The 18,486-nt window shown below is 40.5% G+C and overlaps 1 protein-coding gene across 5 annotated transcripts in view; it reads right to left on the reverse strand.

Moving 5' to 3' along the window:
* slc4a1 (solute carrier family 4 member 1 (Diego blood group)) overlaps positions 1-15,209 on the reverse strand; it is a 31,226-nt gene extending 16,017 nt beyond the window's left edge. Inside the window, exons 1-6 of one of the 5 annotated variants that reach the window (XM_002935535.5) lie at positions 14,920-15,209; positions 11,839-11,930; positions 11,347-11,425; positions 10,759-10,810; positions 9,160-9,257; positions 3,565-3,653 (exon numbers count right to left, since the gene is read on the reverse strand). In XM_002935535.5, coding sequence (XP_002935581.2) covers positions 3,565-3,653; positions 9,160-9,257; positions 10,759-10,810; positions 11,347-11,425; positions 11,839-11,856 — 336 coding nt within the window. In that variant the 5' untranslated portion in view covers positions 11,857-11,930; positions 14,920-15,209. Of the gene's footprint in view, positions 1-3,564; positions 3,654-9,159; positions 9,258-9,849; positions 10,022-10,758; positions 10,811-11,346; positions 11,426-11,838; positions 11,931-14,919 lie in introns of those variants that run through there. The other 4 variants (XM_018097899.2, XM_031894242.1, XM_031894243.1 and 1 more) reach the window with 4 other exon arrangements.
* Between the last annotated feature and the right edge of the window lie 3,277 nt (positions 15,210-18,486).

Consider the following 18,486-nt stretch of genomic DNA (forward strand, 5'->3'; position numbering starts at 1 on the left):
AAGGTTCAATCAGGCTTCAAATCAAGGCTGAATTAGGAGTCTCACTGGGAACAAGCTTTTTAATGATATTCTGACTCAACCTGTTATTCAGTTGTGAAACCTAAAGAATGTGATAATGTCTCCCAATTTTTTTTTTTTTTTTTACTGCAAAGTCATGGCAGGGCACAGATGAAAGTTAATAACAGCAATTTGTAGAGTTTAACCCAGACATACATTTATATCCTCCAGCTCTTTACAATATGTAGGTATTGTGCAGCATGTGCTAAACCTTTCTGCCGCCACGGAGAAAGGGATATCGTTGGTCTGGTTATCCTGCTATGCTTGTGCTACACGTGAGAGCAGCTCAGAACTACATATATTGGTATTTTTCAGATAAATGCCCTGGTAAAGGGGATATTGAAATGAATCCTCCTGTTGAGGAAATGTAGAGGTTTCAGCATAGCCCGGCACAGTGCATTCCCTAAAAATTATATTTTTATTAGAACAGTATTGTCTACATCATACTAAAGTTTAACCTGTTCTTTAAGTATTTGCTTGGACACACCCACTGCCCTAACGAATAGTTATGTGTGGGCCATAAGAGCGGAGTAGGTGCAAGTATATAAAGAAGGAGGGCTCACAGATTTGAGCAGGGTTTGGATTAGACAATGGTCGATTAAGGTGACTTTATGTCAACCCGCACATCCCTTCTGCCCAACACACCAAACATTTATGATTGCAGTTACTGTGCACAGTAAAATAGTTGAGAGTGCTATTCTAAGCACTTTTGCAATTTACATCATTATTTTACAAGGAGAACAAGTACTGTTAATATGAAATAATTTTTGTTACAACAGTGCCACCTGCTGGTCAGTTTTCAACTGTTACCCAGCGGAGGAACTTGTCAGAAGAAAGAAAGAGGCCTGCTCTAATGATCTTCAGGTTAGGAAAACATTAGAAACCTCACAATTGCAGGAAATGTTTTTACATCCATTTATATTAAATGTTTAATTATCCTTTAATAATGTCATAGTAAGAGTTAAACTGGCAAAAATGTAGCTTTCAGACCATTGTGAATTTGTTGTTTGGTGATTTTTTGCTGTAAATGAACATTTCCAATTGAACTACAAATTCATCCTTATGACACTTTTGAGAATTCAGTGCAGCCTATTAAAAAAATGATAATTATGATAACGATCCTTGAAGGATTAGGGAATTGAGGTAATGATGCAGTTCAGCAAGATCTGAGGAGGCATCTGCTCGCCTTCTCTTCTGCTAAAAGTTTAGGATTTCTATGCACACCACCTAGCACTGCATTGGTATAATCTTTTGTGTGGTGGCAGAAACACTCTCTGCAGTTATGATTTTAATATCAATAATCACTGTTATCCCAGTATTTTATCAGGTATTAAAGGTAACTTCCATTACTGATAGATTCTCCACAGCAGGAGGGTTGCCAATTCCACTAATCCTACCTGCAGGGCATGGTTTCAGCATATCCACAGCAGCAGGGGCAGATCAATTGGTAGTACAACTGAATGTGTCAGATTTGCTCACTGATCCACCTGTCCTTCCATAACATAAACCCTTTAATTGCCAACAAAGTGTGGAACTCATGTCACATGACCTACAAGTAAAACCATTAATATCCAGAGTTTATTTATTCCATGTTTGTGGAATCACACCTCCAGCTACACTTATGGGCATATTAATTAACTGCACCATGCAACATACCCGGTGATGTTGCCCACAGTAAACAATGAACAATTAGATTTGAACAGTCACCTACAAGTTAGAAAGCAAAGGCAAAGATCTGATTGGTTGGTATGGGCAACATCAGCGGTGATGTTTGTTTCCAGTGTTAATAAATACTCCCCTTATTGTGGGCTTGTGAGGAGTATGCATGGTGCAGAAACTTGGAGTAAAACACTGCTTTTTATGTATTAGATGCCAAGAGACTTTGGTCTCCAAAGGGCAGAAAATGACTTTGCAGCAGCTGGATAGGGATTTTAGTTGTTGGGGGGTGGGCAAGGATTAGCTTATACCTTAACACCTGCTCCCACCTGTCTCCTCTAATACCAGACATATATTGAATCTACAGCCATAATGGCAATTCAGCCAGATTCCCACATTTCTGAGCAGCCATGCACTTAGATAAATAGGTATGAACTGATAACCAGGCATGCAGGGCATGGCTTTAATTTGTGTCTGGGTTTAAAGGGGGTGAGGTGGCAACTCTTTTTTTTACCTTCTTGGGGGGCTGTGTGATGAAAGATGCAGTATAAGAGAGGGCCTGAATAGGTGTTGTTCACCTTTGAATTAACTTTTTGTATGCTGTAGAGCAGTGGTCCTCAACCAGTGGCTCAGGATTAACATGTTGCTCACCAACCCATTGGTTCTTGCTCCCGGTGGCTTCAAAGCAGGTGCTTATTTTTGAATTCCTGGCTTGGAGGCACCTTTTGGTTGCATTAAACCAAGTGTACTGCCAAACAGAGCTTCCTGTAGGTTGCCAGTCCACATAGGGGCTATAAAATAACCATTCTATAACATACTAATTAGGGCCATTTCTGATAAATGTACCGCTCTGCGGAATATGTTGGCGCTTTATAAATAAATGTTAATAATAATAATAAATGCTGATAAGTTGCTAGGTTGCACAGATAATTGCAGCCCTTTTCACATGATTTGGTAACATTATACTATGCTGATAGCAGCCATTCAGCATTTAGCTGGTCAATGAAAGTAAGGAATTAAAGGAAAATTTTAATTGGCTTCTATGGATTCTATAAACTCACCCCTTTACAGCCTGGTGCATATTAAAACCAAATTCTGTTTATCTAAGGGCTATGCCATACAAGTGTAGCTAACTACCTGTAGCAGGCTGAAATAGTTCTTACTGTTTCCTATGGCCCAAACTACAAAGCCTACAACTGCAGCAGCTCTGTTATCATAGGAATAATGGAATCTAGTTATAATCTGCTACTAGTAGTAGGCTGCCAGCTGGAAAGGGTTAAAGGGAAAGGCCAATGAATGAGCAGAGTGACCCAAGGGCAGTGTTAATTGGGTAATTTAAGATAAGAGAAGGAAAATATATACAAACTATAAAACTATATGGAGTGTTTATTGGAAGTTGTAAAGATAACACTAAGGACATTCTTGCTCCCCACAGAACAGAAGCCAGATGGGTCTGGTTTTTAACTGCAGGTTAAGGGATGAGTGACAATATATGGAAATGTTTTATCTACAAACACAGCCTGCCGTATGTACACACGTCCTGCAGGGAAAGAGGGGGTGCAGAAAGGAGGTAAAAGGGGGAGGGTAAAAAAGAAGAGTAAAGAGGAGAGGCATATTTGGCATATTTCACAAGTTCATTCATCATTTCATTTCACTTTATCCCAACCCCATTCTAGTTAAAATTGATGCTAGAAAATGTGGTCAGTAATATGTAATATCAGTGACTGGAAGGAGAAGACTATATCAGCAACAACTAGAAATTCATAATTACACACTTTTCTGTTTGGTTACTATGGGTTACTAGACTGCGAGTAACCACATTAGCCCCTTGGTGTTTTCTCAGGGTCTCACCTCGTCTGTTCTGTGTCTAGGTGGGATAAAGGCTGGAGCCAAAGGAGGGAAATCTGGTGCAGACGCCTCTTCTTCTTCTTCAAATGGCTCTGTGGAGAGAGACAGTACATTAACAGATACATTTTAGTCACCAGAAATAATTATAGAACAATAAAGGAGAATATTGGTTAGATGTGATCCACCCATATTCAAATATTTCTGGGCTAGCATGGGTAAAATGTAGAATGTTAGAGATAGAGAATCTCTGTTCTCTATCTCCCTCACTGGGGATTTGGATAACATCTAGACAGCTGAGGATGCTGGGAATGGTAGTTTAAAATAGCCAGAGGGCAATTTCCTTACCTTGCCTTGGAGCAGTGTAAGGTCTGACCTTCAGCCATGGCCCAGAGATTGTGAAATGGTACAGATATAAAATGTATCAGCCATTTAATCATAGTTTCAACAAAATGTATTCACCCCAAATCTCACCTTATGTGACCTTCAAGCTGGGCTTTTAGGTGTATCTTGGTGAGCAAATGGCTATTCTTCCCATCATTCTCATTCATCACCTTAACTGGCCTTCAGCCTGAGCCCCACCACCACCACTGCCTTAAGCACCTCAGTAGTGCCAGACCCACAATTAAGGGACTTACTCTTAGGGTTTTTACTGCTTTAGGTTTTATGTGGAATGCATGACTTATATAAATACACCAAACAGTGTTACCATATACACAATAATATTCAGCAGTATTTTTTTTAAGTTATAAAAAGCTGATTTAATCACTAGTATATCTACAGTATAGATCAGTAAGGTGATTTCAGTATAAATTAGGAATACTTTGCAATGTCCCTTAGTTCAGAACTGTCCAGATTACTTAGCAACGGAAATTTGGAAGCTGTAGTTCAGTACAAGTGTTCCCATATAAACGTATGATAACCTTATATATAAAACATGAAGCATTCTCTCGCTAAGTTAACAATTATTCACCCCAATCAGAGATTTAGATTAAACATTTTAGTGAAGAATAAAGTAGGAGCAACTTCACACCTATTACAAACCAATGCATAAAAATCCCATAAATGCAATTGTATGAGAGACAGGTAACCACCACCCACCAGTATTCATCAATGTGATGATTGCTTTCTCCTTAATATGCTTTAAGGTAAGTCCAATGGGAACTATAATGCCATAAAGACCAGCTGTCTTCTTGTATCTTGACTTGGTTAAGAATGTCTTCAGAAGATGACATTAAGGCTGAATCAGTAGGGGGTCCTGCATTTTCACTATAAATTACATTTATTTTTAAATAGTGTTGTCCACTCTGTCCTGTGATCCAAACATTCTAAGGAACTAACTTCCAAGGGATTACATTCAGGTTAGAGCATACTGTCAAATGCATGGATAAGCCTTAAAACAGTGGTCCCCAACCAGTGACTCATGAGCAACGTGTTGCTCACCAATTGCTTGAATGTTGCTCCCTGTGGCCTCAAAGCAGATGCTTATTTTTAAAGTTTTGGATTGGAGGCAATTTTATAGAATTGTTGTATAAAAACCAGTTGCACTGACAAACAGAACCTCTTGTAGGCTACCAGTCCATATAGGGGCTACCAAATAGCCAATCATAGCCCTTATTTGGCACCCTAGGAACTTTTTTATGCTTGTGTTGCTCCCCAACTCTGTTTACATTTAAATTTGGCTCACAGGTAAAAAAAAGTTGGAAACCCCTTGACTTGAAACTTGCACTGTGACATTATGAGACAGAATGTATGACATGGTTCAAAATGACCTCTGCAAAAAGTATTTGTTGAATAGGGGGTTTAGTGTACTCAGAGGGCAATGTAGAAATATAGATTTATAGTTTGGGACCACATGAAATATACTTCTCTCACCAAAATTCCTATTCCAAATTCCTTCTCTTTTGGGGTGTAGAAACTATGATGTGGTGTTATCTATGGATGATTTCTCCATGAAGATTCCTATAGATTTCTCCATGAAGATTCCCCAAATGCCCAAAGCATAAAATAGTGTGCAAAAGAAATAGGGGATTTTCCCAGTTCTGCTAGAGAAGGGGTACCCAACTTGGTTTACCCGTGAGCTACATTCAATTGGAAAAAGTGTTGGGGAGCAACACCAGCATGGAAAATGTTCTGGGGGTGCCAAAAAAGAGCCATAATTCCCTATTTAGTAGCCCAATGTGGACTGGCAGTCTACAGAAGGATCTGTTTGGCAGTAAACACTGTAATAGCATAGAGGGGGAAGCAGCAAATATCTACCCATGCAGGTAAATTGACAATCACTCTTTAAAGAAGCAGCAGGTACATAAGACTTCCTAAGAGTAGAGATAGTAGTAACAGCTAATGAGCTGCCATACCCAGAAACACGCAAGAACACCCAGCTCTCACCTCTCGTCCTTGTAAGGGGATCGGAAAAGGCAGGGTGTCCCAATTTTTAGCCCTTTATTAAATGACACATCACCAGCACTGACCAATCATTTTCTGTCCCTGAGTTGTCCCCATAACTAAGTCACCATGTCACCAATTCCCTCTCTGTTTACACTAAATTATGGAGCACTTTATCCTTGCTGACTGTAAACACATAAACTAAAGTGGAGGTTTTGTGATTCTCCTTAACCCTTTGGGTCAGGATGGGATCCCTGTTGAGCCATAACTCACAAGCAATGCCTGGTTGTGGGGGCTGCAGGCCAATAAACATTTCCATATAGTTATTATTATATTTATGGAAGGGCAGATATATCACACAAGTCTGCATTTTAGCACATGAGGCTCTGGCAAATATAAGTGGCTTGCACAAGTCAGTGGCTGAATTGAAGCAGGTTAGAAGAACTTAGAGCACTAGTACTAATATTACTGAATGGAAAAACTAAACATAGTAGGCCTTGGTCTTAATCTGCCCTGGGCACTACCAATTACTCCACCCAATTTTCCTCTAAATCTAAATAACTGGTATGCCAAAGTTGTAGCCTTGGCTATAATAGGCAAAAGAGCCTAACTACAGCAAAATTAATGGGGGAATGCTTATGGGTTTGGGGGGGGGTGGTCATCTGAGCCCCTATATGGCCGGCCTAGTTGTGATGGGGCAAATAGTACTATTTAACCTATGGTTCCTTTGCTGTTGTAATATTACAACTCTCCACACCCTCTGATGGCTCTTGGTAGCTCAGGGGCTACAGGCTAGCCAACACTGACATGTGTGTTATTGTAGCTTTCCTGCTCTCCGTTTAACATCTTGTTCTGCTAAGCCTGCTTCCCCCCCCCCCCACACTTTCCTTACTGTACCTACAATTGCTGCAGAATGCCACTATATGTGAAGCACCTCTCACCTTTTCTCCCCCCCCCCCCGCCCCGCAAAGAAGGGCCTGCAACCAATTAGCAGTAACATTTATATGCCTTAACAATTTACAATACCAAGTGCATCTGATTGGTTGCTGTATATTTTTAGGAGGGTCAAACTTCTGCCCAGTTTATACACTGCTCACTAATAGGTACTGTAATAAAGGGTACAAAGGTTTTATAAGGTATAGTAACCCACTGCAAGCATTCAGATGACAACTGACCACCATATACTAACTGCTGATTGGTTGTAATGGATTACATGACCTGGTGCACACTTTGCACCTTATATTACATACATTGCTATTTTATTAAAACAGAAAGCAGGGCCCAGTGTGCTACAGTATGGCTGTTAGGCAGCTGTATCATTGTAATACTTTTGCTCACCCCTATACTCACACCTTCGGAATGCGCTGGCTCTCTCCACCCGCCAAGCCAGAGCTAAATCTCTCGAAGTGAAGGAGGCATTTTGTCATTCCTTTAAGCCCATGGATATAAAAAAAGCACTTGGGAGCACTCTGTCTGTGTGCATACTTACCTTATCATCCCCCATTGTAGGCTTTCCCTAACCTGCTCAGTGTTTACTCATAACAGAACAGAATTTTCAGCCACTCATAAAGGAGGAGAATACAAGGGATCAATGAAAGATTATTGGAATAAAAATCTTTTTTTTGAAAGGGAAGCAGCAACTTTGCCTTCTTTGACCTGGCTGTTGGGGGATGCTGGAATTTGCCAAAGAAACACAGGTTGGAGATATTTGTTGGAAATTAGTATTTATTCTAAAAGAGAGGTTTATGTTGCCTTAAAGTTATGGACTATTTGAAATTGAAATGTAAAAATGGGGGTGTGCAACAAAGATGCCTCGGCTCCATACTGTGGGGCCCTCAATGGCAGCAGTAAAACTGCACTGTGCCCCAGAGAGGGGGTCACCTGGCTATTATTTTATTGGACTGACCTTTAAAAAGGATTCTTGATGCCAATGTAATTGTTGATAAATAAGCATAAAAGAGATAGGAAGCCCGGGCACTTACCCCAAGATTTCCTCTGGGAAGGGGCTGCTACTGGGCAATAGGTGTGTGTAGGTATATAATGAGACAAGATGGTGTCAGAGGAATGGATTATAAGTGTGGGGTGGTGTGTTTAGTAAGGCAATGTGGTGTCAAGGAAAGCAACTGAAATTGTATTGTATTGTATTGAAATTGTATTGTATGTATATTAAAGGTGGCCATACACTTTGGATCTGCCTGTTTAGCAAGGTTGGTGAGATCAATGCCTGATTGGGCCACCTACACACAGGCCAACTTGAACTGATGCAGTCATTGATCCAGGCGCCAAAAACTGGATTTTACTGTGAGCCTACTTAAGCCCATCGTGTAAGGCAGGGGTCCCCAACCTTTTTATACCTGTGAGCCACATTTAAATGTAAAAAGAGTTAGAGAGCATGAAAAAAGTTCCGGGGTGCCAAATAAGGACAGTGAATAGCTATTTAATAGCCCCTATGTGGACTGGCAGCCTACAGTATTCTGTTTGGCAGTACTCATGTTTTTTATGTTACCAAAACATTCCTTCAAAGCAGGAATTAAAAAATAAGCACCTGCCACTGAGCACAACATCCATGGGGCTAGTGAGCAACATATTGCTCACAAGCCACTGGTTGGGGATCACTGGTGTAAGGGCTACATGAATGCACCAATGTGGCCCCATACACAGGGCAATAAGCTGTCAACTCAACCTGAAGGGGCCAAGCCGGCAGCCTTTATCAGCACATGTATGCCCATTTTTAGAGAAGCTGGTGTCAGAGGAAGAGAATACATTGCTCACACAGCGGTTGCTCTGTCAGATTACAAAGAAAGTGCTGTGTGTGTGTAATGCACACTGGGATCTTCAGGCTGCTCCCTGTCCCTTGGTTTATCTGGTGTTAACAGCCTCAAGCTGCCAAAAGGGAGGCAACAAAGAGCAGAGAACTGGTGCCCCAGGCCTCCTGATATCATTATCTATAGGAGGGCAAAGTGGCCCTTTCATTGACTTGTAGTCATTTAGCTACTGAAGCCACACTGGTTGGAGTACTTTGGCTCCTAACCAATGAAGGCAGCCCTGCATAAAAGCCCTGTACTATTGTTATTCTTATAATAAAGGTCAGGAATTAGATGGATCCCTACCATATCAACTCAGAATGGCAATATACAAGCCTACTGCCAATGACTGCCCCCAATAACATAATCAGAACCTTTATGCAACATGGAAACAGCCACATGGGCCACCTACTTTGCTTTACACGATATTGTCCACCCTGCCTTTTATCTTTCATTCGCCTCCTCCTGTTCAGATTATATGATCCCCGAATCTCCCAAAATGCAGATTGTCTGAAAAACAGACACGCAGGAGGAGGAAAACGAGGAAAAATGATCCTTTTCATCCATCCCACCCTCACATTACATTTATGCTAAACCTTCCATGCAGATTAATATGTTTAAGAATGCCTAATGATTTGAATGTAACATGCCAAAAACAGGCACATGGCAAAGGGCCATTTTTTGCACCCTCAGATGCAGGTCTTTGTGCTCCAGAATGTGCCTTCCCCAAGAATATAATGCTGTGTGTGTTTAACATCAATGAATTCATGGGTTACAGGCTGGGGGTGATATGTGGGCATTCCTTTGGACAAAGCTAGGGAACCCCAATGAGCACAAGGTTCTACTTAGCCCTGTACTTACCACCTGCTTATGGCAAGGCTGCCTTGCACTCAGCTGCTCATCATGCTAATCCAGTGCAAGGTGTAAAAACCATTGCGCCAGATGCAGCAGGTAAGTGCATGGGCCTTAAAGGTTGCAATTTCATGCAATGTATATGCAATGCTATCTTTTTACCCCTTTATGAAAGAAAAAAATATACATGTGATTTTTTGTTGTTTTTCTCATAAAAAGATATACATTAATGTTAATAAACTTATCATACCTTGGGGAACCATCTGAAACAGCATGTGCTGGGTTCCATTAGGCCATGGAACAACTTTTGCTTTACTCGAGTCATTCACTCCTTCTGGAGAAATACGGCTCAGAATTTGTTCAGAAATCAAGGCAAAGGTAAATTGCATTCCCAAGCCTTGTAGAAAAACAGCACATGCCGTTACAAATATCTTACATTCTGGCATGTAAAGGGGTCAATTATCACACAGACGTTTGCATGTTAGACTAACAATTACCACAAGCATGCAGTCTGAATGTTTGCTAATGTGCACCAGTATAGCACTTGCACATTCTGCTTTATAAAAAGAGTGATCGGCCCCGCATCTGAATGCAACTGATTATCTTGTACTGATCGCTGGAAGAGCAAGTTTCACTGCCCAGTCTTGTTTAACCACTTTGTACCTGAAGAGGCATCGTAACTCAGATCTCTACCTTTAAATTGGAGCTATGAACTTAGGTAGGGAAGCCAATATCTATTTATGATGTATGGAGGAATGCTCTATTACCTACTAGAAGAAAGACCATTGGGCAATAGCCTCTATAAAATGAAGGGATCTTCCCATACTGTAGATCCTAAGTCAAATGAAGGTATTTCTTTGGGTTCCTGGCTCATAGGATAATACATGCACTGAAAGTTTTCTCTTTTATGTATTTCTACCATTTAGGGTAGTTGTTATTGGTTCAAGAGGTTGAACCTTTGAGGCCCCCCTCAGCCATTCAGCCATAGTTGTAACAAAAGACTATAGGTCAGCAAATAGGTGCTTACCCCTATACCCTACCCTATTTGAGCTTCATGCTAAGCTCGCCCTTCTTTATGGGCAACTTCAGCCACAGTTTCAGTGCCAAAGTTCGGCAACCACTGCTCTAGGAGAAGGGGTAACTGTGAGCACCGACTCACCTAAGGAATTTGTACAGAGTAGATCTCCTCTTCTGCTCACCATCGCTTTGGCCTACACAAAGCAGAGATATATTCCCTGACACTCATAACCAGGACTGGCCAAAGAAACTTTCCATGCAATTTTACTCTCTGACAAATATGGTGATTAGAGTTGCAACCTCCCCCTTTTAAAAAACACACATTAAATCTATTTGCTTCATTGGTGACTAGCAACTGATGTACATACATGCTGCACACTGCACTGATATCTGTGTAGACATATGGGATGCATCTACACTTAGTTTTCCTTGTCAACCCGTGTTTACGGTGGGAAGTGACAACCATAGAGGCCACAAACATAACATATGCCTAAATCCACATGAGGGTATTGTAAGTAAATCATATTAAAACTGTCCATGTAAAAGAGGCCTTATGTTCTGTGTTGCAAAGTTTCCCCTTCTTATTAACAAGGATGCTGCCTTTTTTAGAAGTTAGAAGTTGTCTTTCCTTAATAACATTGGTAACAAGTACCATTTTTACCAGTAAAATAGCACCCCTAGTTATCAATACATGTACATATTAGCAAACAAGGTATTTAGCAGCACTTACTCTCAGTGTACGGAGTTGCTTCTGAATCACTAAAGTCCACTTGTTCCAGTGCTTTCTCTATATCCATGTCATAGTCGGACTGTAGGGTATAACAATCACATACAAATAACATGTAATTGTCCTTATGCAGTGGATTCGCTCAACATGTTGTGTAGAGTAGAAATACATGGCTGCCCTAATTACAAAGAGGATAACCTAAAGTTGGACATGTAATATATGATCCTCTTGTTTAGGGAGGTCTTTACCTGATTTGTTCACCACTACCTGGGGCCAAATCAGGATGATCTGATTATTTGGCCTACAGGTGAGTGATAGCATCATAAAGGGGTCCAACCGGAGAGAACTGGATCAATGTGGCTGGTAGGTCAAGCAACCAGATTACAGTGTAAATTCCAGATTGGAAAGCTCCAAGAAAAGGGCAACATCACTATACACTATAATAAACATGTCCTTATTTGTTGAACTAGTGGTAGATGTGGCAATTGGACTCACTTGATCTTTAGATGCCATGGTGTCTTCTCGTGATTACTCCCCTCTTTGTCCCAGTGCCCAGGCAGGTATGCGCATCACACAAGTAATCAAACCTGTACGTGGTGGGATAAGGCGTCAAAAGTCATAAGATGTTAAAAAAGTCAGCGCTTGGCAACTTTACTGCATGAACAGCTCTTGATTGTCCTGCTGCATTGTCATTGTGGCTCTCCAACTTACTCTGAGCCACAATTCCACCAGCAAAATGGGGAGATCAGTCGCTCTTAAGGCAACTTCTGCGACTTCGGCAAATCACGGCACCGTGTATGCCATCGCTCAGGCAATTTACATTCTAGCCGGTGGGATGGCATTTCGGGGAGATTAGTCACCCGCTACAAGGGAGATTTGTCCCCGTCTGTCACAGCCCTAAGGGTGAAGACACAAAGAGCTACTAGTAGCAGCTAATTCTTGTGGCTACTAAAAAAGACAATGCTGATCATTTACTGATAATTGTCTCTACCTGTGTTTTAGCAGAGGCAATTCTCAGTATTTTCTATGGCAGGGTATTTTCTGGAGTTTAGTAGCCTTGAAAAAGTAGCTGCCACTAGTAGCCCAGTGTGTCTTCACCCTAATTCTTTGGACAGGTTCATCTTATATAAACTTATATAAAGTTATCTATGGCCCTTGAATTGCTATTACACATTCTCCACTTTGCCCTTCCATCACCACCTTCTTCTGCAATACCCACTGTCATTAAATCTTCATCCTTGTAACTAATGCTCCCCAGTGAAGCCATAGACAGTGGACATACCTGACTAACAAGTGCCCTGGGATGTGGCTCATCTCTTAGCTTCCAAATGTGCATGAATTCTAACAGAGCACAGAACATTCTTATGTGGGAAGGACCCTGTGATTTTTACCTTTGTTTAATAATAGTGTTATAGTCTTTCCAAATGATGTTCCCTGCAATGCTAGTGTTAATGTGTGGAACTTGCTTCATGGGTGTCACTCTTCTTTACTACATTTGACATAGGGCCTCAAGTATATAGATTAGTAGTACATTTAGCCATTAGCTGTTTTCTGTTTTCTCCGATAAGTCCTAGAGAAACTCAGTAATACATGAATATCTAGATAAGACTGAAAATTTAACCCTCCCCACCCACTAACTTCTTCAAACTTTTTCTCTTCACTGCTCAGCACTTTTTCTCCTGTAACACCTCCCTTAGAAATGCAACGGTTGTTGAAATGCATTTTTTAAATTATGGCTTGGTAGGCTAAAAAGGTGGTCTGCCCCATACCCAATCTCCAACCATCCTATATCATACCATTCTATCCTATATCATTAGGCCATCTTTTTCCTCCTGTCAGGCTAATAACATTTTGGTCACAGCAGAGGAAGAGTAATCAAATATCTGTTAACAGATTTATTCTTCACTAAGTGACCTTCCATGAAGGCAAGATGGTGGCAGCAACTCACTATATTATTCTGTTCAACCAGTAACCTTTGCTTTTTAACTTGTTTAAAAGTTAGAAAACAGGGCAGCAAACTGGCAAATGAGGTTCAATGTTGAGTACAAAGTTACGCACATTGGTAGAAGTAATAATATAAATGTGAGTTATACACAGCACATAGTGTTGTTTTGGGGGGATCCTTAATTGAGAAGGAGCTGGGGATTTTTGTAGATGACAAATTGTCTAATTCTAAAGCAAATAAAGTTCTGTCTTGCATAAAAAGGGCATTAAAGCGGTTGTTTACCTTCAACTTAACTTTTAGTATAATGTAGATAATTCTATTTTAAGAAAATTTGCAATTGTCTTCATTTTTTATTACTTTAGCTTTTTATGTAGCAGCACTCCAGTTTGGAATTTCAGCAGCATTCTGGTAGTGTCCAAATTACCCTAGCAACCAGGCTCTGATTTGAATGAGGCCTGAATAGAAAGGTAAGTAATAAAAAGTAACAGTAACAATAAAATTGTAGCCTTACAGAGACTTTGGCCATTCTATAACATTCTAAAAGTTAGCTTAAAGGTAAACAACCCTTTTAAGAGTGGTTTGGATGATTTCTTGAAAACGCATAATATCCATAAATGATAGAATCCACAGATTACATTCAAAGAAGAAGCCAGTCCCTAAAAACCTCCATTCTGAGTAAACTCATCCAAGGTCACATGAACCAGGAGTAGATCTATTATAAATATTAGAGTGCCCTGAATATTTTGGTTTGATGAGTAAATCTAAACCTCCCCAACCTTAACACTGGTAGATTCTGTTAATGCCTTTAAGAGGGGCCTAGATGAGTTCTTGAACAATCAGAATATCCAAGGCTATTGTGATACTAATATCTACAGTTAGTACTAGTGGTTGTATTTATAGTTTATGTATGTGAGTGTATAGATTGGTAGGTGTGGGTTAGGTGTGCTGGGTTTACTTGGATGGGTTGAACTTGATGGACAATGGTCTTTTTTCAACCCTATGTAACTATGTAACTATGTAACTATGTAACACTGGCTTAGAAATATACAAAATAGGCAAAGTGCAATATATTCCAAGATGGTAGAATTCTAGCCTGTTGATCATAATATATATTGATTATTACAGTTAAAAACAATGAAAACCATGAAGTTTTAAATAACCAAATACTTGATAATTTTATACATGTTGCAAGTTACGTGTGTGCCACCAACCGATTTGCTCTACAGATGTGTACATTCAAAGAGCATAAAAACCGGACTTTTATCTGGCCCTAGAACCTAAACCACAAGATCTAGAACTAGCTATAAGCCTGAAGCATTGAGAGCAGCCATTCAAAGTTCCATATTGGTGCTTTTTTGCCTGGCATAGACGACCCCCATTCTTGAAAAGGCCATTGGCCCACAGGTTCTATTGCACCCCTACCTAGGAACAAGACATTCATTCAGTAGCTTGCTCATGTTCATTTCTATTAACCAACAGGAGTTCAAGCAGGGATGATCTTAAACTATTGACATCTCTTGAGCGTCAGAGTAAATCCTATTGCAATTGAAACTAATTCAGCATTAGTCCTAAGCATTTCAGATTCCCATCTTTGCTTTTCACCCTTAATATCAAAAACCAGCACCACTTACCTGGATGTCCAAGGAGTCTTGTCACGGGGCTTCTGTCTTTCTTTAGATCTTACTCTTCCGTGCTCCTTCCAAAACCCTGAGTCACCAAAGTCTCTTAATCTCCTCCCTCTGCCAATGCTCACCTTATCTTTCTTTCCACATGCCTTCTTGAACCTCTCCCCTCCATCTTCACATTCAGATATCTCCATGTATTTTTTCCATTAACCTGTTTTGCCCCCACCCCATTCAAAAAGGAGCTCAGAAAGAGGGATTCCCTGGGCAAGAGCACGTAATTTGTGGGGGCAGTAGACTTGGTCGAAGGTTGGACTGGAAATTTGCAATTAAAAATGAGAAAGTCACGGTTAAAAGGTTAAAGTCATTAAAATACTAATGTATAGTTCTTGAACAATGGTACAACCCTGTCCTGAAAATCTTGCATTGGGATATAAGTTTAAAATGTCCAATCTGCTCATCCATGCTTGGTCTTTCTCTTAAACACACCCTTTCTTAATTAATCTACAATTGTCCTCTTTCTTTCTCTACAGTATTCTTTTAGTTTATTCTCTTCATCTTTCTTGCACATTTTATTGAATTGCTCCCTTTCTCCCCAGCACCTCTTTATCTTTCTCTAGTCAGCCTAGCTCCTTGCATCCTTCCAACCTAAACCTATATCTGAAAGTCTCACACCACCATATAAAAATATGAATTTTCTTCCTCTACATGCTCTGCTGTTACCTTAACCCCAATTCATTCTTTTTAAAACTCTCTTTTCTTCTCTCCCTTTTTGTCTTACTATACACATCTCTTGCTTTCTCCTTGCTGGATTCTTGCTCTCAGCGCTACCTCTTTCTGTATTTCTAGCCCTTGCACACACACACACACACACACTGTTCTACACCTGCCACCTTCACTGCCCATCCAAGGAAACAGAGCAGATCCTCTGGCATATTATTAAATGAACTAATTAATTATATATTCTTTCATTGTCCGGGATCACCTGACAGGCATCTTCTATTTAAATTCCCACAGATGGACACTTCGGTGTAAAACTGGATCAGCTGCACTGTAACGCTCCTACCTGTAAAGTGAGAATCAAATTGCAGTTGAAAACATCACTTCTCTGTGTCATGCACTTATTTTTTCCTCTGTCTCAGCTGGAAGAAGTAGTGACTAAGAAACTGAAACCATTTCGGTAATATAATTAAGGTTGAACCCAGTCTAGTAACCTATAGCAACCAATCACTAAATGCTATCTGGTTGCTGTGGGTTACTAGACCTGATGCAAACTAGTGTGACTTATTACATTACATAGTGTGATTTAATATGTTCCCTATGAGTACGCACTAGTGCCATGTGCAGAGCTACTTAAAAGGGGTTGCAAAGAGATATGCCTTTCGTGCTACACATAGTCCCCACAGAAAAGCAACTGTAGAAAGGGGTGATGAAGGACAAGATGGCAAAAAGATGGATGGACAGTAACAATTTGCATCATTTCTGCCCAAATTTTGAACAACATCTCTCAGCCTCCAGCAACAGCCAAAGGCCTTAATAGGGAAGTTTTGGAGGATATAGTTCAATATTTCTCCGTATGCAAGCAAAATTAGGTGTGGCGGGCGGTATGCTACAAATCCAGGCCTGCTAGCTTCTGAAACAAAATTTGTTATCCTTTTGATTATTAGTGGTTTTTGAGCCCAACACAACACAGAAACCCCTAACACCTATCACTGTAATTTGTTCCTTCAAAAAAATATGAATAAATACAATTTTTTATGCTGAAATCCAGCTGCAAAACAGTTCTCTTTTTGCATCATTTGAAATCCTGGCAGGGGAGGAGGAAATAATACACTGATGTTAAAAATTGTAAAAACTTCTCCACAGCTTACAGACAGCATGCATGGACTACATAACCCACAATGCATTGCACTGTGATGTCCCTTTCCTTATTGACATCACGTGTGCAGGGAATTGTGGGATTTAGAGGATGCAGGCTGAAGGCAGGCTAAGGACAGTCAATTACTGTTACATTTTATTTGAGTATCAAAGTAGTCAGCCAGATCAGCGGGAGAAAAGGGGACCAGGCTTAAAGAACTGTTCTAAACCACATTATTACATTAAAAATAGTGAAAAGTTTACATATTTTTTCAATTTATGTATATTACAAAGCTACTTGAAATTATGTTCACTTTTCAAAGAACTTAAGTTGTGTTTGGGTGGAGTTCCCCTTTAAAAAACTTAAAGGAGTCTCATGACCCTACAACGTATAACTCAAATGACCAATTAGTCAGCAGTTATTACTGATATTACTGATTACTGATATTACTGAGTCCTGTTGGAGCCATCTTGACACTTCGCTTTGACTGTCGAGATTGTGGTGTGTACAAAGGCAACATTTGCCATGATGCACTCTGAGCTTTTTATATGTCATTTTGTGTATCATTTACAATGCTTTGTTTCTATGGTAATCTTTTAAGCTGGCCGTGTTTGAAAGACTTCAGTTCCATAATGCACTGCAAGGTCTATACTTACATCGATGTCAGAGGTGGGCTGGCTGTATATAAGGTTCTGTAGGGCCATGAAATGTGCATTAATCTTTTCATTTTTGTATTTAGCCCTTCGATTAAACTTGAGTGTGCTTCCTCAACCCCTTTGTCGCCTTTCATAAATGGGACTAAACCTTCTATTGTTCTTGTGCAGCTGGGTTGTTAGTCACCAAGTTTCCAGGGGCACTGCTGCTATGAAACGAGTTGAGAAGCTTGCCTCAGGCAGCAACGCCCCTGAAGGTACCAGGGATGGCAAATCAACACTCCTGCTAACTTCAATACCCGAAATTCTACATTTTAAATTGGAATTTCGTCTCTGCTAGTGCAGAAAGCATAATAGTAGTCTCTGCCCCCCAGCCCCTTCAACACAAGATACCTAAGGGAGGAGGGGTAAGGGCAGTGGCAACCCCAGGGATGATGCAGATGGGGAAGGAGAAGGAGGGATAACAGGGTACTTAAGTTCCCCATTAAAAGAGGGAACTTATTTCAGTATTTCTAGAGTGCCATCCCTAGGACCCAGAGCCTTGAGGCTATAGTGTACCAACATTCCTGAGTCAAATGCATACCAATCAGAGTGTTTTAGACCCTTAATAGCCAGTGCTCCCAAATGACTGCCCTCTTTGCTCTGAGCTTTCTCTCTTATGTCTGAGTGTATTGTGGACATCAGGTTGTCACTACCTGCATTGAGATCTGATTAGTGTTTGTTTACTCACAATGCAGTTGCTCTGAGGCCCAGTAGCTGTGTATGAGGTTACCGTGTTCTATGGCATGCCAAACTGGCTATATTCAAGGGGTGCATTGAATACTGTAAATGCCCATTAGCAGGGCTATGCCATGAAAAAGTTACATCAGATATTCAGGTCCCTGTGGGCTTCCCCAAGTCTTATCATTGCCCTGTCTATACAGGATTCCCCTGCCTGTGTTGACAGATAGAGGCCCTGTCACTCTGATAAGGCATCACTGGGGGGGGGGGGGTTGTTTACCAGTATTCAATATTTTCCAACTCTTTAATTCACTTTAGAGAGCACTGATGCTCAGGTCACCATGG

The sequence above is a fragment of the Xenopus tropicalis genome, chromosome 10 (assembly GCF_000004195.4).
Source record: "Xenopus tropicalis strain Nigerian chromosome 10, UCB_Xtro_10.0, whole genome shotgun sequence".
Lineage (NCBI taxonomy): Eukaryota > Metazoa > Chordata > Amphibia > Anura > Pipidae > Xenopus > Xenopus tropicalis.